Genomic DNA, 25,221 nt, shown 5'->3' on the forward strand with positions numbered 1-25,221 from the left:
TGTGTTTGAAAACTTTATTTTGGTTAGGGGAATGTTTGTGCAAGACATTTTTTCCTGAAGGTTAGGCAAAAGTGGAATATCACATTTTCAAAGTAGAGAAAGTAAGCCCCCCCTCCACCACTGTTCACAACATGTCTTTGATAACCAAAGACAATTATATAAATCAGTCAAAATCTAGAGAGAGTTGTTATGTCTGCGCCCCAGTAAATATTGCCATCTGAATCAACTTAAAAGCTGAGCTACAACATCCTTAAGTAGATGTGATTCTTGATGCGGTTCTTGTACAATATTTCTGTATTTTAATGCATTTCCAGATTTCTGGGTAAAGCCAGAACATTTGAGGTGCACTCTGCAGAAAGGAACGACTCACTCTAGATTTTTTTTTTCTTTTTTTTTTTTTAAAGTCATTTAGTTTTTGTTTTGTTTTGTTTTTCCTCTTTGTCTTTTTCCTTTTTTTAAATAAATGCGCATTTCACATCGGTACGTTTACTTCACACGACTTTATTGAACCCCAGCAGCTTTTTGTTAGGTCACCAGGTTGCTGCTCATTAACAAGCTTTTACAGGCTTTCAGCCAGAGTGGTTAGAGAGGGACTTCTGGTCACTTTGGTCAGTGAGTCAGCAGCAAACAGTTCACACATCCTGACAGTGTTTGGGAATCGTGGCACACTCCAGGACTTCAGTCCATGACACAGTATCAGTAGTTATACTAAGCAGCTTGGTCCCCCCCATCAGAGATCAACTTTGTGCACCTCTGTCAGCATGCACACCTGTGTGCAAGTACCCAAGCTTAACATACACGCAAGCACTCAGTCTCACTCACACACACACACTTCTCCATACTACACCCAGTGGAGGCACTTCATATGAAACTGCAGAACCTGACTGTGGTGGGCTGTAACGAGGCAGTTCAACATTAACAGGGCGGGTCTGTCTAATCCTTTAGTGTTTTCACCCAGTCAACTTAATGTTAAAGAAACTCAAACAGGCTTGGAAGGTCTTTAGGCCACAGTGGGTCAGACTTCACTCTGCCACCTTGAATACTGGTCAGTTTTAATTCATTAATACATAATCTTCTTTAAAATTTGGCTCGTAAGACATACAAACAGCCAAACATACCTGCATTTGACTGGTGACAACTTTCACCCATCAAATAAATAGGAACTTGTTTCACTGATACAGCCCATATCATCACCACAGACACACAGACACACAGACACACACACACACACAGATCATACGTGTGTGTCAAGATTTAATTTAATAGCAGCTTCAGGGGGCAGGCACATCAAAACTGAGAGCCAGAAAAAAAAACAAACTAAAAAAAACAAACTAAAAACCTAAACTAAAAAGTAATTAAAAAAAAAAAACTGCCATTAAGTACAAAGACTGAACTCCAGAAAAGCTACAGCTTGTAAGAGAATTGTCTCTTTGAAGATTTATCTTGCAATTCTTTCTCCCTTTTAATCTGTACGATGTTCTGAGAACAATCCAGTTAGGAAAAAAAGAACTGCTGTTGTGAAAGACATTAAAGCAATGATGCAAACCTATTGCCTGCATCAATATGTCACCTATGGCACCTAATGTGAAAATACCTATGGCTTCAGGATGCAGTGGTCCAAAAAATAAATTAAACTATGAGGATATTACATGTAACAACTAAAAACAGTTCAAATACCTTAAAATAACTGCTACATCCCTGGGCTAAATACCTATTAAATCTGCTATCAAGTCATTTTTTTCTCCACTATCCTAAATCCTTAGATAGGCAACATTTCAGACAGAAGGATGAGGGCTTTATAATCTGGGATGAGTAGCATTATTACCTTAAGGCAATATCATCCATTCCTACTGCCTGTCCATGTTAACACCTCCCAAATAATCCAACATTAGCTTTAAACAGGGAAACCAAAGTTCAGGGGCAAAAAACAACAACAACAACAAGGAAAACAAACAAACAAACAACCTTCCTCACAGCCATACAAGTTGTGATCCTGGCAAAGAAACTGTTAAAGTAGACTAGTGTGTCATTTAAGGCTTTTTCCAGAAGGCTTGAGGTTAATACAGCAACACAAGCCCAGACAACATCAACTATGGTACATCTAGTACAACATGACCTGCATTACATGTTCTTAGTTCTTTCTCTGTAGGTCACAGAAATACGACACGTGGTAAGGCCGGTGACAAGTAGATGAACAACTGACCACAAGCCCCACAGAAAAGGAAACATCCACGCCACATCAATTCACTTGCATTACAGTAGTAAAATGGTGACAACCTGTGCTCAAGGGAAATGACATTTTCCCCGGTAGCATGAGCTGACGTACTTGCATGCATGCACATGATCAGTTTACCTTTCACATACAGACACGCTCAGTTTAAAGTAATGGGACCCATTCTGTTTCACATTGCCTAAAGATTAACATGTGGGGAGCTAATGAGACTTTCTGCCCCTGTTCCAAATGTTAAGCATGACATTTAAAAGCAAATTCTATGATTCAAGTAAGACAATGTACAGAAATGCAAAAACAACAACAAAAAAGAAACATTTAAAAAGAACTCCCACACAACAAGAATCTCAGAAATGGAGAAGGTTACCGATTTTGCTAGTTCTGGCAGGGTTTTTTTTTTTCTTCCTTAAAAAAAAAAAAAAAACAAACCAAAAAAAAACATCCCACCAAGAGCAATGTCAAAAATCACCTGGACCACCAACAATATCGTTCAGAAGCCATGTTAGTATTCCTGATAGGGAAGCTCTGGCTAACACCCAGACCCCTTTACAAATGTACACTGCAGCTATGGGATTGAGCACTGTCAACAGTCCTAATAATTGCATATACAAGTAACCCCCATTCAAATGGATCAAAGCTGTTAGGAAGATAAATAATTGCAAATAAAAACATTACACAAAAGACATCCTATTCTATCTTGCCTCTGGGCAGTTCTAAGGCCACACATGCTAATAAAAGTTGAGTTGTTCCATGTCAACCTATGAAAAGCACTGTGACAATCATAAGGCAAGCATAGTCTCAGCTGCAAATTAACATTTCTGAACACCATAGATATATGAACAAACAGCAGCACATCTGTGCCAGAGATAAAACAGTCGACAACGATCTCAAAAACCCTTCATCTGCAACAAGTACGACATGGCTTAAGACCTGAGGAATACTTTGAAACATCACACCTGGTGGGTCTCCAAATCAAGCTCTGAAGCAATGCAATTTAACTGCTCACTTTGAAGGTTTTAAAGAGTAAAATACAGAAGCTGAAAGCAGCTGTAGACCAGAACAAAAACAAAATTCAGTACACGCCACATGGGCATCAACGCACATTTAACAGTAGCCTGGGCGATGAGCATGGACTGCTCCGCTGCTGCCAGGTTCCTGAACTTGGCTCCTGGCGGACCTGTGTATATTCCCCATTGCATCCACATTCTGCTCCTGAAAGCTGGGCATCTGAAAATCCCCACCTAAGAAATCCACATTCTGCATCAGCTCTGACTGGTCATTAGGACCCTCCTTCCCTGGCCTATACTTTGCCCCTGGGATTCTGTCTCTGGAAGCAGCAGCCTGCCCTCCCTGGAAAGCCACTGAGAGGTCTTGAGGGCCATTGTTTCCTGCTGTTGCTTGAACGCTGCTCCACGGTGGCTTCATGTAGTGGCCATTAATGTAAGGCATAGAACTTGCTGGGCATTTAACAGGGGATGAGGGTTGCGGTTTTTCTGCAGGATGATTTAGGGGAAAGCTCTGTGCACTGTTTGGTAGCTTGTGGCTGTAGGAGAGGTTTCTGGAGGGGAAAGCACACTCAGCTGGAGGTTCCATCCTTGGATTCTTGCAAGGATTGGCCCCCTCAGGAGGCTGCTGCATGTGGGCTAACTGATGCTGAGCCCAGGAGCGCTGCTGCTGCAGCTGCTGAAGCTGCTGAAAATGTTGCTGCTGCTGCTGCTGTTGTTTCTGCTGATGTAAATGGTGCTGAAGCTGCTGCTGCGCCACCTTCTCAGGGTTGGTGTGAAAAGCAGGTACACTATTAGCAGCAGCTATACTCTGCTGTGAATTGAGAGAAATGCTGGGAGCTTGGGCTGCAGCTTTGTCTGGTGGTCCCACCATGAGGCTGCTGGGTACATTGCCCAGAGCTGGGTGGTGAGAGGACACCCTTGAGCTGGCATTGATGAGCAGGTTGCGGCTAATGGGGCTGGGGTTTGCAATCTGTCCCTCACAGACTGAGGTGGTGCCCATACCGGCCCGAGCCTGACACAGTTGGTTGATTTGGTGCACAATGATGCTCAGGTCACCGGGTCTGTTCTGATGCAGGCTGGCTGCCATGGACAGTGGGATGGTGGAGGTAGATACAGTTATATTTGGTGGGGCATCTGGGTCAGGGAGCTTCTGCGGCCCATAAGGTCCCAGTCGGGCTTGCTGGGGGCAATTAGGCATGGTAGGAGGGCCTGCAGCAACAGCCTGGGGAAGGGCCTGCGACCCAACTAGCCCCTGGGTGTGCTGCATGCTCGGGAGCTGAGATCCATCAGATATGTGGCGCAGATCCTGAGTCACTCCTTGCTGTGAATGTAAAGCTTGTGGAGGAGCCACCTGATGCTTTAGTGACTGCAGATGAGAAAGATGCTGCTGTGGTACAACTGACGAACATGACTGGCCCTGCTGTGGCTGCTGCTGCACAGTCTGTGTGTGAGGGAGGCTCTGCTGTCTCTGCATACCCTGTGGATGAGCCAATCTCTGCTGCTGTGGCGCCTGAATCTGGGACAAGCTCTGTTGCTGCTGGAGAGCTTGTGAACGAGCCATATTCCTTTGCTGTAAAGCTTGTGGGTGAGGCTGCTGCAAAGCCATTGGATGAGTCAAACGGTGCTGTTGCTGTAGTGCTTGAGGGTGAACCAAGTTTTGCTTCTGGAGTGCAGACTGAGACGGACCCTGTAGGTGAGGAGCAGGCTGAGGATGGTTTAAAGTGCTTTCAGTGGTGTAGGGCCCACTGTGAGGGTTCATGACTGAATTATGTAGTTGTCGGGTGTGGCTAGTGTCTGAGTTTTTGACAGGTGCACAGAGGACAGCCAGCAGGCCCCCACTGGTGCCGACCTGAGAGGAGTAGGGACTCTGGCGTTGGTTGGACAAGGATGTGTCAAGCCCGTTGACTGTGCGACGAATGTGCTTCTTTTGAGGTACTTTGACGCTGCTCGGGAAGATCTGGATGGTCAAAGGGTTGTTGGCAACTTTCTTAGCATAGGCATCCAACTCTGCTGGGGTTGGATAGCTGGCAGATCTCATTTTCTGTGTAGTTTCCCCTGCAAGATGTGCAAAATCAGAAAAAAAAAAAAAAAGCACATTCTTAGAAAATAACACCAACTGGGATTTCACATAGCACAAAACTTTATAGAGAAATATGCTGTCAGCCTGCAGTTATACAAGTTCTTCAATGCAAACTGGCGGTAAAAAACAAGGTGACCGGCTCTTAGGGGAAACTTTAAAACATCTTCTGTCTACAGCAGGGGTGGAGAACTCCAGGCCTCAAGGGCTGGTGTCCTGCAGGTTTTAGATGTGCTCTGTTTAGACCCAGACCAAACAGTATTGTTTGACAGATGGCCGTTAATATAAAGACTTCGGACTTTACGTTTCCCAATTTTTGCTTTAAGTTATTTTGTTATTTACATAATAATGTAAATAGCCTAATAATGATCCTTATTGCTGTTTAAGAGAGGAGCGGTACTTCAAAGGATAGTTGCAGATTTGTCAGAATCTGCAGATTATACAGTACAAATAATATGTTCACGTTTCTCCAACAATGTCTTCCCAACAGTTTCACTGACATCTACACTGGATGGCCAGGAAGCGCTCGTTCGCGATGTCTTCTCGGGCGCTTCTCCGGAGCTGATAATTGCCGTCTGTCTTGTGTCGGTGACATAAAAGACGGATTTAATGCGACATGACCGTTCAAACAGCAGTCGCTTTCTAAAACATCGGATATGTATCGGATTCAGTACCACATACGAAAGTGACCCAGATCGGATTTGTGCCGTTCACACTGTCATACCATGATCGGATATGGGTCGCATAGGGTCAAAAAAAACAAAAAACAAAAATCAGATTTGATGCGCTTTCGCCTGCAGTGTGAACGTAGCCTAAATGACCTCCTCAACATGTCTTGAAGTTCTCCAGAGGCTGGTAATGAGCTAATCACTTGATTGAGGTGTGTTGACCCAGGGTGAGATCTAAAACCTGCAGGACACCAGCTCTTGAGGCCTGGAGTTCACCCACCCCTGGTCTATAGTATAGAGTTTTGAAAATGTGTTTGGTGGGGGTCTTTGTTAATAGCCAAAACTGTAACATTTACAAAAATACACAGAAGTTACAGTTATCTATGCACTCATATTTTCTAAAGCTGCCAAGTGGACCAGATTTCAATAATACTGGGCTTAAAAAAACAACAACAAAAAAACAAAAAACAAAACAACCACCCTATACAAGTCTCCCCATTATCAGAAACCCAAAATAGTCAGACCCCAGAACCCATGGACATCCCCATTCAAGTTGTTGCAGCCACCTTTCAGTTGCTTCTTGTTCTGGTTTTTCTGCATTTATTATCCATTTGCTCTGAGGTTCTGTCCGGTCAGTTATTCACCATTTGTCAGACAGGGCAGGTCCCTTTGCTCAGATGAAGCCAAATGCTGCGAAACTGATCAGACAGTACTTCACCTTGCACACAGTAGCAGACTGTAGCTGGCTATGATTATGCACGTTCTGCTCTGGAATCTTTTGTAAACCAGAGAGCCAGGTGACAAACAAAGACTAACTAAGATTAACTGCCACAAAGTAAATATGCTAACATTCACTGGGTTATTTAGTAAAGTAGGTTTTTGGTTTTTGTCCATACTCATCCTGCTGCAATATAGCCACAAACACCATCTTATTCTGTGGGAAATGCCACATAAATTCAGAGGTTTTCAATAATTTGCCATCATTTGTGCACCCAAACTAGCCTCAAACAAAATCCACTTCACTTACGGTAATGTTCTGAACAGATGTTGAATATTTAACTGCATTTTAAAAGCCGGAAGCATGGACACAAGTCAACTGCTTTTTAAAATCAGTTGTCTAAAACTTACTGGTAATTTTTATCCTTTACATATTTTCTGCATTGCTCTAGAAGGTCATCCCACTACGAGTTTCAGATCCTCAGTGATTAGATATTTTATACAACTAAACTTTAGTGTCATTTAAATCTTTGGAAATTGTGGATGTCGTGTTTACAAAACAGCTTGACTAGTATGACAAGTCAAAAGAAACACCACAATATGATAAAAGACGGCACTTACATTTTGGAGGTCCAGTGTTCATCTGCGTGCGGGAAAGTAGTCTGATGGTAGGCTTAACTGATGCTGGCAGGCGGGCCAGCATGTCACTCTTCAACTAATGCAGCACGGGACACCTTTTCCTCACCATACTGGGGGACAAACAGAGCAGGTCAAAGTCAGCCGTTGACACACACATACTTAGATTGGTGTGAAAATACTTTGGCATCACTGATTTTCACAGTTCAGTTTGACCTTTTGCAAATGGCATCTTGTAATAAAGAGAAACCATGGCTCTGTATAAGCTCACTGTGTACACACTGCAGGCAGCAAGGAGCTGAGATGGAGATGAACAAAGCAGCACAGTTGTAGAGTGATGGCAGACTGTAAGCCAGCCAGCTTTCTGTGTCAAGCTAAGAATGTGCCAAAATGTTTTAGCAGCAAATCAGAAAATTAAAAAAAAAAAAAAATTGGGGAAAAGCAAAGAGCCATGCTTACAACACAATCTAAAACTTTTATTTTAAATATTTCATCATAATGCAGAGGTACAGAACCAGTGACATAAAGAATTGTTTTAAATAAGGAAAACAAACACAATGCCATTTTTTCTTCCTTTTGTCCTTTTAGAATTACTTACTTTCATCTTCTCCAGTAATACAAACATATTTCATACAAGCCATTCTTTAACATCTCACTGTTATATCCCCTTCTTGACTGTCAATTATATCAGCAATACGCTAGCTTCACTTTTCAGAACTGGAAGCTGTGAGTCCACACAGACACACCTCATATTCAGAACTGTGCAAAAGCCTTGAAGTAACTCTCATTTCTTTACAATTTTCTTCAACAGATCTAGGCTTTGTTTTTTGTGTGGCACAGAGCAATAATTTTCCAAGTTTTCTTAATGTCTTTCAAGGTTCTATTTGGACATTGGTGGCTTTTTCACTCATTTTCTGTTCAGTTCTTGTACCTTACCATTTTCATAAGAATGTTTTTTATGTTTGGAGGGGGAGAAAAGGCTGAGGGATGCCAAATTACATAGAAACCACACTGAAAATCAGTGGCAACAAATCATAATTGAGGTTCTGTCATGGTTTGGAGCTGCATTCAGTCACGCTGGTGGAGATCTTTTCAAAATTGATAGATTCATGAATATAGAAATGTACCATCAGATTTTGATACACCATGCGGCACAAACATCTGACTGTCCACAGCTTTGTGTAGTAAACGCATACCCTGATTTAAAAAAACAAAACCACAGACAGTGGAACACCATCAGTCATGGACTGGCCTCGTCAGAGTCTGGACATCAACACTGAAGCAGCGTGGAATCATCTCAAAACCAAACAGCAGACAGCAAACATCCAAAGAAGGGCTTTGAATGTTCTTCAAGAAGCCTGGAGAACCATTCTTGAAGACTGGCAAGTTACAAGACAGCTACCTAAGAAGTCAGGCTGGTGGTCATAACCAAATATTTACTTTAAAGCTTGTTATAAAATACAAACTGTGATTTTGCCTTACATATTGCATTTCTTTTTATTTCTGGATATTAAGTAAATTGCTGCACATAGTTCCATTTTCCTCACTCCATAAAAAGGAATTGGAAGGCAGTCTTCAGACTTTTCTGTAATATTGCATAGTTATATATGCTGTGGTTTAAAGTGTCACTGAAACCTCTGACTTCATGTTAACTCAAATAAATATATTTTAAAGGAGTTTTTTTAAGATTTGAAATAAGACAACAATTAAGAAAATAGATTAATGGAATCTTAATGGAATTAAGATTAATTGAGAATATAAAGATTTTGAGAACTGCAGCAGAATTCCTTTCTCAGCTCCTCCACTGAGAGGGAAGAGGAAGGGATCTGTTAAGAAGCACAAATGCCGAATCATCCTCCATTTTGCAGTTTATGATTCATCACGAGTTAACCGTCTGAACAGTGGAAGTTAAGATTGACTTGTTATTCAGGATAGGAAAGACAAACCAGTTATAAACTATACAATCCATAGAAACTGTAGGCCTTTTAGTGTGCTCACTGACTTTATTCAGTGACATATTTATGATTATACACACAAACAAGTCTGTCTACAGTGTTCAGACCCAAAATATAAAGCAGTTAGTTACTAAGCCAGTGTAACCCTAATTTTTAAACAATCAGGAATCAATAAAACATTATCAGCACTCATCCTTCCTTACCACAAAGGTGCGTTTATTTTGGCACAATTTCCCCGAGGTTTCAGATGAAGTCTCCTGCTGAGAAATGGTGTTTGTGTCAGATGCCAGACACCAGGCTTTTCTACTTAATCTTAATTAAAATGCATTGGGCTACACATCGACGCTTCAGTCCTAGCTGTGTATGTATATATATATATATATATATATATATATATATATAAAACACACACACACTTATTTTACCCTCTGTACCCAACCTTTCAAACATACACCAGTTAAAGCTGTCTTCCTAAGGCTGAACCGCTTTCTTGGAGTGGTCTTACAGCGGGAGAGGTGAACTTTCTGACAGCCAGTCTGCAGCTAGGTAACGTTAGCCATCTGTCTAACAATCCAGTCTCAACCTGCTGCAGTTTTAAACAGCTAGCTAACGCCTGTAGCCTTCAATAAATCACCCCGGACGATTCCAGTGGCCAAACACCATGTGAACCCCAAGCAGAACCGGACACCTTCAGAAAACTGATGTTAAATCGTTCAAAAGGTTACCTCAAGTCAAGCACCACAGTAAATAAGGAGCCTCTTTGTGCTTATTGTGAACAGGCCAGCTGGTTAGCAAACTTTAGCTTCTCGTTGACGGAAAGCACCGACGTGACCTGTGTTAAAAAGAGCGATACTTACTCCTCAGGAATCTTTGAGTAAGGAAACTTCATTTTGTGGCGACATAACGTTGATAAGGATTGTAATCAGCGTGTCAGCTCTTCGTGCTGCTGTCTGCTAAAGCAGCATCATCTGTCGGACATGCGCAAACAGACAGGACCCCTTTTCTGCATTTAAGGCATCGACGGTGAACGCCTGTCCATTAATCCACCACAGATGAGACGCTATTAAAGCCCAAGAGCGTCATTTTATCATAAATTTATCACAGATTATATAAACTTTAAGAGATCTGGTTATTCTGCTTGGGTGTTCCTGTCAGCCTTATATTTAGGCGGACGCAGCAGCAGTTTGGGACAAATGTTAACAGTTGGTCACGTACTTATCACCTGGCATGATTTGGATTTTCTGAAGTGGTGGCATGAAAAAAAACTTCCACAAAAAGCAAGTTTTTTTTATATAGTGAATTAAACTAAAAAGTAACACTTAGTGTAAAAAACATTTTGGCCAACGGAACTAAAAATTCAATCAAACGAAAAAATAAATAAATAAATGAAAAACAGATAAAAAATGGTTTTGTGGTTTGTCAAATTTTCCAGCACAAGCAGACCGAAGAGACATTAATGCAGACGGTTAACCTGACTGGGATGACTGTGTGACAAGAATTTGTAAGATTTAGGAGGTTTAGATAAGCACATTATTAAAATAATAGTATCTGGCACCACTAATATTTTGAAGAAAAAAAATTAAATTCACACTAAAACTAATCAAAACTCAAACCAACTGATCCCTCCGGGGAAATAACAGAAACTTAACTGAATTTACTAATATACAATTAAAAATCACATAGAAAATAAAACTGATGAAAAACAGAATACTACTGCACAATTACTCTGGTGAGAAGTAAAACAGGAAACAACTGAGAAAGATTTGAGTTTAAAGCTTCAAACAAACTCAGATAAGGTTATTTTAAGTTACTTTATGATTCTAAATTGGTGGCCAGTTTAGAATCAGAAATTAGCCTAACCTCATCGTTGGACTACAGGAAGAGAGAAGGCTATTTGATCCATGGACCTTCTTGTTGTGAGGTGATGGTGCTAACCACTGCACCATCTTGCCAGGGAAACATCTGTTTTTTGGTTGTTGTTGTTTGTTTGTTTTTTTACAATTGTTTGTTTAGTTGACTTTTAAATGTTTTCCTTTATATTTACTATTAACTACTACTAAAATTATGTTCACTGCTGTAACAAAAGAGTATATTGTATACTCAACTTGTACATTCCTGCCTTTTAACACTTCTGCTTTAATTTAAAGGAGAGAAAATAAAGAAATAAATCATGGCAGTTTGATTTATTAGAATGACAGTTTGAGAGTGAGCAGATTCTATTGTATACAGATGGATGACATGCAGCAGGAGCATACACGAACATATGAACATTTGAGACAAACAGGGCATGAAGAAAGTGAAGATGAGAGACTCACACACACATAAAAGCATCAACAACAAGAATAACAGTCTTCTATAAATTCTCCCAGACTGACCGCTTCTTCCCTAATAACTACACAAACTAAACATCCCTGCCAGGTTGCAGTCAGGTCGTCTGGAAACACGAGAGTGGATAGAAATGCAGAAACCATTTGCACGTTTTGCTAAATGGACGGATTCTGTGAGCAGCGGCAGTGGATTACACTTCCAAACTAGAAAGCTCTGTGACAATTACAAATTTTAACAGATATAACATTGTTTATGATAAGTTTGATTATCCAGTGTACCCCGCTAGAATATCACTTCATATCTGATGCCACAGTTCAGAAATTGCAGATATGTAGAAACGCTGAACAGAGAAGAGTGTCTCTCTGAAATGTGAAAGTTTGGTTTGTTGACACTCTGTTAAACATGGCTTAGCATCTATAGGTAACTGTAGTGTCAAATTAAACATTGGTCCTCAGATGCACAATCCCTCCTTCTGATACACTAAAAATCAAGTCAGTCTGTTCTATTTGGCATCACTGTTTGGCCTTTCATGTTCTAAATCTATTCGATTGCCTCACATTTTACGCAATATAAACATGTTGGGTTCTCTAAACCGGTTACTTTCACAATTTCTCTGTAATTTCACCAGCCACATTTTTCTACTTTTCATCAAGGCCAAGCCAGCAGCTACATTTTACATAAAAACCCACTGTATATATATTTATAAGTGTATATATATATATGTATGTATATATATATATATATATTAAAAATCAAAAAAGTCATACACATTACACACTAACCACATTAACACAAGAATTTGCTACCCGTTTCCCTGTCAGCATATAAATTATGTTAAAATGTGTCATGCTTGATATCAACAGACGCGGAGAGAAAAACTTCATTCAGAGGGGAGCAGACAAAAAGTCTGCAAAGGACTGAAGGTGGAGATTTGAAAAAAATCAACAGGGCTTCTTTTGAGACTGAGAGCACCTTTGTCTCAACTTCTGAGACATAAACAGTGTTTCACTGGTAAAAATGACAACATGAAACACACTGGAGAAACAAAAGATTGAAATTATCTGTGGAATACAGATGTGTCGCATAACAGAGGTATATAAATTAACAAAAGGGCTGAAACATAAAGAATGTACAAACTGGCCTCAGTGTATAATTACCAAAGAGTAGGTGTTATGATATAATAAATAACAAATATAATCTGCCTCATCTTTCAGTCTAATATCAGCTCTCTTGTTCAATTGTGTTTTATACAAGCCGGCCAATAAATACAATTCAAACACAACAAATAAAAATCCATCACAAAATATTCAAGTTTTAAACTAAAATCAAAATCTTTGAATGAGCAGCAGTGCATGCAGATTTTCTGGTCCTGTATAAAGTAAGGCACCAGAGGTTTCCAAAATTCACTTGGTATACAGAGTATACGTATAAAACAACAAAAATCTTCAAGTGTATTAAAGGCAGTCTATGAGAGTGCATACAACAGAGACTGGAGTCATGTGGAGTCTTCGGTTTTCAGGCTTAAGCTGAGCCGGTCACCTTCTGCAGCAGAGGGATCTGCAAAAAAATCGAACAGATTATTTGTAAGGCTTAACTGAAGTACAACCTCGCTGGTTTCAGCGTCCTTTAGGTTCACACTGGAAACAAAAACTTAAATCCAACACGCTGAATCACAAAGGTTAACAGGAACGCATCATATATAAAATGATATAAAGATGTTACCTTCGACAAATCCACTCCAGTGAGAGCGTTGACCGACACAGGAAGTTCGGCCAAAAGGCGGTTCAACTCGCCTGTCACGCGGCTGCCCTCGCCACTCAGAATGACAATTTCATTCGTCCTGGCTAAGGGCGCCGCCACTTTGGAAGCAATCTGCAAAGACATTGTTAAGCATTTACAGTAAGATGGAAATAATCCAGCTCTGGTGTTTTATGTGACATGTTAGACTAGCCTAAAGAAAAATACCAACTTTTTGTTCTGTTGAAGGTTTCGACATGGCCAAAGCTTCATTATACATTAAATAACCCATACCTAATCAAATATCAACACTTTTCCAGGTCCATTAAACTTAAATCAGCTGGAAGGCCGATTGTTTTGAATTTGGTCCACCATTTCTGGACTTTTTGCTAACTGCCATGGGACAGCAGGCTTGTTGCCAGAGAATGTGAGATCATAAGATTTTGGGAATCTGCACTTCTGCCTCTGACAAATCTCTCCAAGTGTGCCAAAAATGGCTTGCATTTCATACTTGTTGTTCCTAGAGTATTTAAAAGTAGAATGGGAGGCAGAGCCTTCAGTTTTCAGGCCCCTCTTCTGTGGAACCAGCTCCCAGTTTGGATTCAGGAGACAGACACTATCTCTGCTTTCAAGATTAGGCTTCAAACTTTCCTTTTTGCTAAAGCATATAGTTAGGGCTGGACCAGGTGACCCTGGATCCTCCCTTAGTTATGCTGCAATAGACGTAGGCTGCCGGGGGATTCCCATGATGCATTGAGTTTTTCCTTTCCAGTCACCTTTGTCACTCACTATGTATTAACAGACCTCTCTGCATTGAATCATATCTGTTATTAACCTCTGTCTCTCTTCCACAGCATGTCTTTTATCCTGTCTTCCTTCTCTCACCCCAACCGGTCGCAGCAGATGGCCCCGCCCCTCCCTGAGCCTGGTTCTGTTGGAGGTTTCTTCCTGTTAAAAGGGAGTTTTTCCTTCCCACTGTTGCCAAAGTGCTTGCTCATAGGGGGTCATATGATTGTTGGGTTTTTCTCTGTATCTATGAAGCGCCTTGAGGCGACTTATGTTGTGATTTGGCGCTATATAAATAAAATTGAATTGAATTGAATTTTGGGGGAAATGAGTACTCAAAGTCAAAGGGAGAGAAATCTGATGGGAGGTGAGCTTAAAGTGTGTTTGTGTGGCCAAAGCACTGCATGGCACCTGCCACAGTTCAGGTTGTTTCTCCTGAATGTCTTCCCCTCAGACGCTTCAAGACCTTACAGCAGATCTGAGCACCGACAGTCTCACTCTGGGGGATCGATTCAAAATGCATAACTCTGTGAATTTACAAAAGCAAACAGAAATATCAGCTAGCATGCTAGCACAAAACAATCCTCCAAATGAAAGTTAAGTGAGTTTGGCGCAGGAGGGGAAATCCAACAGAAGTCGATGTTTGCTTTCTGCAGATGGCTGAGGTTGACAGCAGTGCTGGAAGCAGTACAGATGGATTTTTTTAATAGACTGGGGTTATGGTTCTTTGCGATCACCCATTGTTGAATTCTTAGTAATAACATTTGTGCCAAATCGTTAAAAGCAACCAAAACGTGATGAAACTGAAGTGATGAAAAACTTGTGCTTAAATTCACGTGGACATAAAAAGAAAAATGCTTCCAATTCATCAACCTCGGGCCGGGTGATGCTTGTAAAATGACATCCAAGTTCTTCTCTTCCTTTGCCTGAGCTGTATGAGCACATATCTGTGTGTTACCTTAGGCAGGGCCTCGAGGACCAGAGCTGTCTTAGCTGCATCTCCGTACTGCTCGTAGGCCTCAGCCTTCAGTCTCATCTTCTCAGCCTCGGCCTTTCCCACCGCTTCAATCGAGCTAGCCTCCGCCTCACCGACCTTTTTGATCTTCTCGGCCTCAGCCTGGGCAATCAGCACTTTCTTCAGCCTGAAGCAGGGAAACATTAAAGTTATATTTGCTGTTATCAAAATCACTTCCTGAGTGAGTAGGATGCAACTTTTTTGAGACAATTTGCTTCTTAGTGATGTGTCATATGTTAATCTGTCTTCATGCACAAGTTTTGGATGGTGGGATAGTTTTTACAGCTTTCCTTTCTCAAATAAAGCCCACAGCAGCACACGATAAATTTCAAATCTCTTTTGCTCTGCTTCTACGGGTGGATGCACAGGAATATCAGCTTTTTGCAAATCAGTACAATTAGACATGCACAGACCTTTTCATACAGAGCACCTGGAAATTACACGATACATTTCACTTCAATAAGGAAAAACATATATGGAAATATATCGTTAAAAACACAGTCATGCTTCCTTAGTCCAAACTTTCCAGGTGTTTGTTTTGTAGGATTCTGCAGGGATTAAACCAACAAAATAAATATATATTTTACATCAGGGAGGTAATGTGCTGCTAATCATGTCTGACGAGAGCTGTGGTACATTCTTGGGGATCTTGCCATTTCTACGCATTCCTAAATCTGACTGAATGTCTTTTCACTCACTTCTCGCCCTCAGCCAGCTGCTGCATTTTATAGGCCTCGGCCTCAGCAGGCCTCTTTACAGTGGCAATGAGCTCCTTGTCTGTCCGGTCAATCTCCTTCTCCTCAATTGTAATCTCCTTCTTCCGCTGCACCACTTGGATCTCAATCTCCTCCAGCCGGATCTTTTGCTGCTCTTTGGCAGCCTGCAGCTCGTATGCCAGCTGGGCCTCTGCTTTCTGAAAACATCAACACAGAGGTGGTCTAAGGCATTTACATCTGAGGCAACAGTTTCTGTTTGTGTTGACACGTGCACATTTTGAAGTTTTAATTTAATACATTACTTCAGATCAAAAGAGCACATGTTGTTTTTCTGATTTTAATCACTCTAACTGCAGATTTCAGGTAAATTGTTTACACACCATGTGATTTAATACAGACTGGCACTTTTTGGGAACAGCCATAAGTTTGGTTAAAGCAGTGTATAATACAGTATAATAACAAGTATTTTTATTTGAACTGTACACAGACAACCTGTAAGTGCAAACGAAACATTCAGTACCGACCCTAGCATTGACTTCTTGGTTGAATGAAGCTTTCTGCAGCTCCAGTTCTCGTTTGGAGTCAGCCATCTTGGTGTCAGCCTTGAATTTAACATCCATCATCTCCTTCTTGCATTCGGCTTCCTAAGGTGATAATAAAGAAACAGCTGTGAACAGCTGGTCTCTGTGCACGGAAGAATCAATTTCAAGCTTGCTAGATTTTCTTACCCGTATCCCAGCATCCCTCTCTGCCTCGGCCACACCGATGTCTGCATCCCTCTGGACAGCTGCAATCTGGGTCTTTCCAAGGGAGCTCAGGTAGTCCAGTTTATCATACACATCCTTTGAAAACACAGAACCACAGGACACGTAACATTAAACTGGGTGTGGCGTATATCAACATCTTTCATGTGATTAACAAGGTTACGAAGCCAAAATAAAACAGAACATACAGATTAAAAAATGCTTGGCCTTTGTGGGTGCAAAGAAAGCAGATGACAGGGTGGCACTCAAACAGCCTCATTTCTACATGTAACATTCAATCATATTTTAAAGTCCAGAATCTGACGTGTTACAGAAATCCTGACATGGACTAAAAGATGTTACAGAAATGGACTTTGGGTTTCAGCAGAGCACTAACCTCAGCCGCTCTGTCCACACCACACACTTCAATTAGTTCTAATGAGCAACAGTGAACTCCACAGGGTGAGTCCAGTCAATTATAAAAACCAGTTAAACTCATTAGGATTGACTACTCTAATAACCAGCAGCATCAACAGCTCAGAGAAAGACCTTTTTCAGTTTCAGTAATATTACAAAACTACAGTCTAAAAAGAAAGATGGGAAGGCTGCTGATTAATGTTTGAACGACTGTCTGTCCCACGTGTCGCCGTCTCAGTGTCGCATTTCTTCTGACTGAAGAAATGTGGCTTAAAGCTAAAGTTTTGATACTCTGCATCATCTCTCTTGCACATCCACACTGAGGCAAAATGGAGAGCACCAACGGCGCTTACATGGTTTAAGTAGTTATATACTTACATGAATACTTAATATTCTTGTTTTTATTTGACTTCTTCTGTTATATTACTCGTTTAATTTTCCTTTAACTCACCTTAATGGTAAAGCTCAGAATCTCGATGCCCATCCTGCCGACGTCAGGAGCTGCTACGTCTCTCACCAGTTTAGCAAACTGATCCCTGTCCTGATAGATCTGCTCCACTGTCAGAGTACCTGCAAAAGAGACACATCGTTCAACATCATTTAGCCTGCAATTCACTTTTAACAAACTACCAGCAGCTCGATGCGGGGCAGCTTTATTTTTGATCCAAATTAATTTTTTTATTTCACGTCACCGCATCAGAAATTTGTCAGAGAAATGCATCACCCCTTGAACTCAAGTAGCATAAATGGTCAGCACAGAGCTGCTGGTACTAATCAGAGATCGACCGGTCAGTAGACCACAGTCTGACGACTGCCAGTGTTCTCAGTCAGCCTCACATATGTCTGAATCCAAGTCTGTGCACATGCTGAAACGAACGGAGGCAAATGCTCAAAATCACAATCAAATTCACACAGTAATTTTAATGTTATTAGTGTGGAAGCTACTCATTTGTGAGTCAAGACAAAAAAAAAGTCTGGAGGCCCACCCCAGAAACCCTGGTAAACAACAACTCCAATCACACATTTAAAATCACTCTCGCCCAGCTTAACATTTGAAAGAAGGAAAAGTGCTAAAGCTAAAGCTATCCAGAGCTCAGAAACAGCCACAAGCTAGCAGCCTCAGTATGTGCAGCCAAAGGATCAAATCCATTATGAGGAAAATAGAAAAGAGTTCAAGTCTCCAGAGAAGTTATAAACTGGAAAATGTAAAGTACATAAATCTGCACCACCTGCTTTGTTTGGTATGTCAGGTAAAGGTGGTAAAGGTTTCCAGTAGCAGAAGATTCTTTAACTTTCTGCAGACTGAGGGAAACTGTAAAGTTTAATAATGTCTTTCCTTGTGGAAATAATATTTCACATTGAATAAGCTGGTGCATCTTGAGTACTTATACAGAACTTATATATTACTTTTCTTCTCTAATTCAGACCTCAAACAGAAAAGCTAACACAATATGTATAACACATAAAAGGCAAACTAAGGCTAACTTGTATAGTAAAGTCAGGAACTAATCAATAATCAATTTAATACTTTGCTTCTTTTCCTCTGTTGTATACATGCACGAGGAGCTATTCTGGACTTGTAAACCAAGAACGCTAAAACTATAAATTAATAAAATAACTATGATATTGTTTGAAATAAAATCTATATATGTGTAGTGTTACTGTTGTGATTAGTGTTAACTGTTCACACCTAGAATGGAGCGCAGATGTCCCTCCAGAGTCTGCAGCAGCACACCTTTGATTTCCATTACTGATTTACCCAGAAACTGCTCACAAGCCACTGCCAGCAGGTCCTGCTCCGTCATGACTTTCACCTGAAGGAGACACACTTACAGTGTGTTTACACAGCAAGCTTTCTACACTGAGAAGCAATCATGGCACATGGGCTCAGAGTGCCATCAGTGCAATTTTAAACAATCAAGCAAAGTTCATTTAATTTAAGTCAAGAATTTTGAAAATGAATGTGCTAACACCAACGTTGTTTGGCTAGAAGATGAGCCTGTTAAGAAAATGTAGATAAAAATACAACAACACCTTTTCATGCTTTTATATGCTGTTTTGACCAGGAACCTATGATACGACTGTAAATTTGATCCAAAATGCCTTTTTTGATGTTTTCTTCTGTGAATGATCAGAAGTGCAGTTTTGTTATAGACAGACTGTGATGCTCTGAGTGTGCCCACCTTTATGTACAGTACTTAACACATTTGCTAGACCATCACCCAGTCCAAGGTTCATGCCACAGCAGTCCTAAATTAACAGTATTGATAATTACCAAAATATTTTTTTCTCTAATGGCTAACTAACCAATATATGCAAGCTCTTTGATCATTATATTTTTCATGCTAAATTATAATTGAATTATTTCCAAAAACGCTGGACAAAAATAATAAAGCACACTTTACTTTTTAATGGAGATGCCAAATTACAGTTATTCCCTTGCATTCCTGAACAAAACAATCGTTTTTGTGGCTAAAGGGGTTCATCAAGTATGTTAAAGTCATTTTACTAAATAAATAAATAAGACTGCTGATTATGAGGCAGTCTGTTAGGAAGCACTGATTGATTTTTCTTTGGAATTACGCCATTAGATTATAGGGCCACATTTCAGAAAACATCAGAAAGCACTGCAGCAGAACACGACACTTTTGATAACAGATGATGTTTGACAAATAGGCTCGGCTTGAGTGAGTAAGTGTAAGTGTTTGTGTCAGCGTTCACAGAGAAGACGCTGGGATCTGGTCTTACCTGAGCCACCCCTGTGACAGTGATAGCTACTCCTTCTGCTGTCTCCACATCCTCACATCTTGGCTGCAGAGTCATTATCTCCAGGCTTAGCCTACAGCAACAAACACAGGCACAGTTATTAGGCAGCCCAGTCCCGCCTCAAGACTCTGAAACAATAGAGCAACAGGTGGAACCTTTAAATATTTAACACTAAGAGTATTCCTGCCTTCAAATGGGCCTCTGGGCAGTAAGTTTGGGCTTGAGCACAATCATTCCTCACTCAGTAAAAGGCAGTATGTGTTGTGTTATTTAACAGAAATCCATAGATTTACCTGTTATTACTGAACATTTGACAAACACAAAATCCCTTAGTGGAGTAAAAGAAACCAAAATTAGCAAAACTACTGAAAACTGATAAATTCCTGCATCTTTTCCTTGAAAGATCCCAAAATGCAGAAGGAAAACCCTGAGTCTATACCTCATTCTTTATAGTTATGTGTGTGTCTACTGTGCATATAACAATTTGTGTAAGACACTCTTGCAAAAGAGATTTAAAATGTCCTGGACGGTATAATCGTGGTACATGAAAATTTATTTAAAAAACAAAAACAAAACTATAGCAAAATTTTTTTGACCCAGCCAGTCACAGCAGATGGTTGTGAAAGTCTCTTCCGGTTCGGAGCTCTTCCTCTACGCCATCTTCAAGTCTTTATTTATAGGGGATCATCTGACTGCTGAGTGTCTCTATCTGGCATTGAGGAGACCTTTCGTCAAAGTCTTATGAAAAGACACTTTTTACATGATTCTCTGCAGTGCAGTGCAAGTTTCTGTGTGCAGCCTGTTACAGTCAGACCACATCAGGATCCCCTTCAGTTCGCTTACCAGCCCCGCCTCAGAGCTGAGGACGCCATCATCTCCCTGCTTAATCATGTCTACACCAAACTAGACCAACCGGCAAGCACTGTGAGCGTCATGTTTTTCGACTTTTCCAGTTCATTCAACAGGAAACCTGTGACCCCTGTTTCAGTCCTGGGGGTCGATGAGCACATTGTAAGGGCTACAAATACCTTGGAGTACACATAGATAATAAACTGCACTCTACAGGAAAGGCCAAAGTCGTCTCTATTTTCTGAGGCGGCTGAGGTTTATAACATCTGTTGAATAATGCTCAGGGTTTTTTTTGTGTCTGTTGTGGCCAGCGCCATCCTCCCTGCTATTGCATGCTGGGGTATCAGGTTGAGATGCCAACAGATTCAATAAACTGATCTGCAAGGCCAGTAATGTTGTGGGGATGGAGCTGGACTCCCTTAAGGCGGTGTCTGAGAGGCGGATGTTGTCCAAGATAAGGACAAAGCTGGACAATACCTCCCACCCACTCCATAACATGCTGGCCAGTCACAGGAGCACGCTCAATGAGAGACTGAGATTACCCATAATGCACCACTGAACAACACAGGAAATCATTCCTGCCTCTGGCTGTACAACTCATCCATCTAATGCACAGTACACAGCGCAATAGTTACACCCTTGATAATTGCACATCCTCTACAGTGAAAATAACAAATAACAACAAAATGTCACCTCTGTGATATTCTGGATATTTATAATTGAGCTTTGTGTATATGTTAGAGCCATTTCTTATATTTTGTAAACTTTGGAATATATTGTATTATAATTTAGTTCAGTGTGTTACTGTTTTTGTCTTGGAGCAACTGTAACCATATAATTTCTTTAGGTATCATTAAAGTATTCTGATTGCGGTAAGTACACCCCAGGTCAGTATTTCGTATAACCACCGTTAGCAGCAATAACTTGAAGTAATCACTTTCTGTATGATTATCCGTCTCTTTCATCATAGAGGACGAATTTTAGTCTACTCGTCTATACAAGTTTGCCTCACTTCATTGACATTTGCAGATATGTGTTTAAATACATAAGTCCTTACCACAGCACTTGAGTCAGGTGGAGGTCTGAACTTTGGGTCACTGCAACACTTTGTTTTCTTTTTCAGCCATTCTGTTGTAGATTTGCTGACGTGCATATCAATCATTGTCTTGTACCACGACTCAAAGCTTTAGCTGTCAGACAGATGGCCTCATATTTGACTCACATACACTTTGGTAAACAGAGGAGTTAATGGTTGACTCAATGACTGCACGGTGGCTAAACTGCCACACCCCCACCACCATGCTTAACAGCTGGGGTAAAGCATTTTATTGATATTCCGTTTGGTTTTCTTCAAGCGTGGTGCCGTGCATTATGGCAAAACATCTCTATTTGGTCTCATCTGTTCAGAGGATAATGCTCCAGAAGTCTTTTAGTTTGTTTAGATGCAGCTTTACAAACCTAGGCTGTGCTGCCATGCTCTTTTTAGAGAGAACAACACTTGGTGTGGGGTGGGGGGGTGTTGCAGCCTTTCAGAGCATTGCAAGGTGCGGTGAATCAGGTGGGATACCCACTCCTGGGGAGATTGTATTAACACTGTGTTAATGATTTGTCGATACACACACCTGAATGATCCTGACCACTACAATGCCAAAACTCCCGCTTTTACAGATGTGCTCACACTTGCTGATGATCAATTAATCAAGCGCACTGAATTTGCAGCACCTGGCTGCTACTTACCCTGTTAATTCCTATGTAGGCATTAAGGCTGTACTTTCTTTTTCACGTGGCTGTAAATAAAACTGAATTGAATTGTATTGAAGAATCAGTACGTTGGGGATGGATCCACCCTGCTTAGTTTCACATTTCAACACACCTGTCCGATGGTTGTGTGAAGCACTTGTTTGCCAAAGAGTTTGTTTACACTGTCCACATGCAGCTGTGTTTTGTTAACTTCCATTCATAGTTTATTCAGACACTGCTCAACACAGAGCTGAAGCACTGCATCTACTTGTGACTAGAAACCGATGTCTCTTACCAGAGAACAAAAACCAGCTTCTTTGCACTTTAAGGCAATTCCCTACTCACAGATCACTTTTGTTTGTTAACAAAAGTGAACTATTAGGATTCAGTTATTCAATTATGACTTGAATTATGAGTATAACAACTTTAGCCAAAGCTAAAGTTAAAATGATGGGATTAAGCATTTCACAAAGGGTTTGCTGACCATTCAGTTCTGTGTAAAATATAAATCCTGCAATAAAACATTTTATCTATGACAACTCACAAAACATTTATGTGAGATATGCACTTAGCACACTGCACATTAAGAGAGCAGAATACATTTAGTTCTCAGTAACACTACCCCAGTCATGTAAGAGGAAATGTTTGTATATAATGTGACTGGAAACACACTGTGTGTAATATGAGACAAAGTGTGGGAGAACAGCTTCCATTCCTCACTTTGCCTTTTGATGGCCTTCAGATAATGCAATTGACTTTCTTGTGGTTAATCTTTTTCGCTGTGGTCTAATTAGAAAGCTTGGTCCATATTATATTTCAAGATAACATTTACATCATTGCTTCTAGCACACTGTCACCTTTGGGCGTCTGAGATGAGCCACCAAGCCCAGGACCATCCTCCTACGACGTAGGTTTTGATATCAGAGCCGCAGCAACCACCTGCAGAAAGAGGACAGCGCCATCAGGACTCTTCAGAAATTCTTTGACTATAACATTAAATGATGCAGTCCAAAGATATGCGCTGAGCTTATTAGGTCCCTGTTAAGCCTTTTTAGCATTGTTTTAGAAAAGTGTTTTACCACTATAATCATTATTGTTCACATTACTTTAAGTAGAGGGCTTGTTCAAAACCTGCCAGTAAAAACAGGTTTTGATAATAAACACAGCATGTGTAAAAGCCAAAGGGGAGAAACACTATGGGGAAACGTTATCCAGCTGTTGTTCTCAAACAAAGGCCATAATAAATACATCGGGTTCTTGAATAATTAAAGTTGAGATTTCAGAGAGTTACCGAATAATTTATTTATTTTCTATTTCCCAGGAACCAATTTTGGCAACCGTGGCTTTCCAATCTGCCTGCGACAGATTTGCGACCTATCCAGCGTGTACCCCGCCTCTCGCCCTATGAGCTGCTGGGACAGGGTCCACCCCACCCAGCCTCTTATATAATGTTTATTTCATATATTTATTAATTAATGTAAGTGGGTGTAAATTGCGACACCAAACTGGCTGTAGGTGTAGATCTAAGGGTGAATGATTTCTGTCTCTGTGCGTTAAGCCCTGTGATGGCCTGGTAAATTGCCTACCCCACCTCTCACCCAATGTCGGCTCCACTCAGCCATGACTCCAACCAGATGTGCAGTTAAGAAAATGAATATTTATCTAATGCCCTTCAATGTGTCTTTTCCTCTAAGAGAAGATTTCTATCAATATGACTTTTTAGTACTCTAATCTAATTGTGTGAATTTAGAAAGGTTGTATGTTCTTCAGATTATACCGTTGAGTTATTTTACACTGGTATACTCTGATGTACATGGGGGGGTCTTTTTTTCTGATATCTCTACCAATTAATTATAGTCATTAAAAGGGCTAGAATTGGTTCAGGATGACTAAACCTGTTACTTTTAGCTACACCATGCTCATTAACGGTGGTAGAAGATGTATTCACATCATTTACTTAAGTAAAAATCCTCCATGGAAAAATCTACTTGAGAAGAAGTACATAAAAATAGCCTTAAAATGCAGTAAAAGTAAAAGTTCTCGGCTACTTCATTAGATTGGTTGGAAGCCAATGATTTCATCTTTAACGATGTGTTTAGAGCTTGTAAAATATTAAAATTAACCCGTTATTGTGACATAAATGTAGACATGCCGTTCTCCATTAGCTGTGAAATAAGAAGCACCAAATGGAAATACTCAAGTAGGGAAAATTTCTGCTCAAGTACAATACTTGAGTGAATGCACTTTGTTGATTTTCAAATCCGCTTATTAATAAATCACACTTGTTATCAATAAAACATAAAAACCTGACCTATTCACATATCTGCGTTGAGACGCCGATGCCTTTCAATCACATGATCCAAATCACTGCTAACGCACCGCCTGATCAGCGTCGCAGCTTTTAAGCTCTGAAACCACACGACCGCTAATTTATTCACTTTACACAGTAACTGTGTGCTCTAAAAGCACTGGCTCGCTCTGCACTTATTTTAAAAACCGAATGCCAAACCTGGTTTAGTTTGCCAGCTAATACTATTAGCTACTTTCTCCCCATCCCCGCTAGCTCGCTCCATCAACACGACGGGAAACACCTACCGGAGACCACCAACGCTTCGTTTGGCCCCACAGTTAAACAGCTTCCCATCCTGACTCAGGATAAAAAGGCGAGGGGAAAAAACAGTTAGACTCAGGAGCCCGTTACGGAGATGAAGATGATGATGGTATTATCTGAGGTTTTAAATAAGCGCGAATCGTGTGTTTAAAGAGGCTTCACGTTCAGCACAACAGCAACAACAACACGACCCCGCCCCGCCCAGCGACGACGTACTGACGTC

At 40.7% G+C, this 25,221-nt stretch overlaps 2 protein-coding genes across 6 annotated transcripts; both read right to left on the reverse strand.

Moving 5' to 3' along the window:
* On the reverse strand, positions 1-10,326 carry LOC309688087 (protein FAM222B-like). Of its 4 annotated transcripts, none has more exons than XM_082503523.1 (4): positions 10,148-10,326; positions 9,494-9,547; positions 7,321-7,448; positions 1-5,292 (listed from the first exon to the last, which is right to left on the reverse strand). In XM_082503523.1, the coding sequence occupies exons 3-4, from the start codon at positions 7,400-7,402 to the stop codon at positions 3,335-3,337; spliced, it is 2,040 nt and encodes a 679-aa protein (XP_082359649.1). In that variant the 5' UTR covers positions 7,403-7,448; positions 9,494-9,547; positions 10,148-10,326; the 3' UTR covers positions 1-3,334. The 4 variants fall into 4 exon arrangements, with proteins under 4 accessions (XP_082359649.1, XP_082359648.1, XP_082359650.1 ...); XM_082503522.1 differs by having other exon boundaries at positions 9,494-9,550; XM_082503524.1 differs by lacking the exon at positions 10,148-10,326 and adding an exon at positions 10,016-10,031 and having other exon boundaries at positions 9,494-9,550.
* A 1,132-nt stretch (positions 10,327-11,458) lies between these two features.
* LOC309687151 (flotillin-2) lies at positions 11,459-25,221 on the reverse strand. Of its 2 annotated transcripts, none has more exons than XM_082501882.1 (11): positions 24,983-25,221; positions 23,245-23,326; positions 19,781-19,871; positions 18,723-18,846; positions 17,484-17,602; positions 16,601-16,714; positions 16,397-16,516; positions 15,855-16,069; positions 15,100-15,283; positions 13,341-13,490; positions 11,459-13,175 (listed from the first exon to the last, which is right to left on the reverse strand). In XM_082501882.1, exons 1-11 carry the CDS (start codon positions 25,029-25,031, stop codon positions 13,140-13,142), a joined length of 1,284 nt encoding a protein of 427 aa, XP_082358008.1. In that variant the 5' UTR covers positions 25,032-25,221; the 3' UTR covers positions 11,459-13,139. The 2 variants fall into 2 exon arrangements, with proteins under 2 accessions (XP_082358008.1, XP_082358009.1); XM_082501883.1 differs by lacking the exon at positions 24,983-25,221 and adding an exon at positions 24,699-24,860.

This window comes from Aulonocara stuartgranti (genome assembly GCF_965226115.1).
Source record: "Aulonocara stuartgranti genome assembly, chromosome: 14".
In the NCBI taxonomy this organism is placed as follows: Eukaryota; Metazoa; Chordata; class Actinopteri; order Cichliformes; family Cichlidae; genus Aulonocara; species Aulonocara stuartgranti.

Bases quoted from the DNA above. Each gene is read 5' to 3' on its own strand.
- LOC309687151 (XM_082501882.1), bottom strand. From the start codon at position 25,031: ATGGGAAGCTGTTTAACTGTGGGGCCAAACGAAGCGTTGGTGGTCTCC. The intron at 16,517-16,600 runs GTAAGAAAATCT...TTATCACCTTAG, and splicing joins AGAGGGATGCTGGGATACGG to GAAGCCGAATGCAAGAAGGA. The intron at 15,284-15,854 runs GTGAGTGAAAAG...TCCCTGCTTCAG, and splicing joins CAGCTGGCTGAGGGCGAGAA to GCTGAAGAAAGTGCTGATTG.
- LOC309688087 (XM_082503523.1), bottom strand. From the start codon at position 7,402: ATGCTGGCCCGCCTGCCAGCATCAGTTAAGCCTACCATCAGACTACTT. The intron at 5,293-7,320 runs GTAAGTGCCGTC...CACATCTTGCAG, and splicing joins GAACACTGGACCTCCAAAAT to GGGAAACTACACAGAAAATG.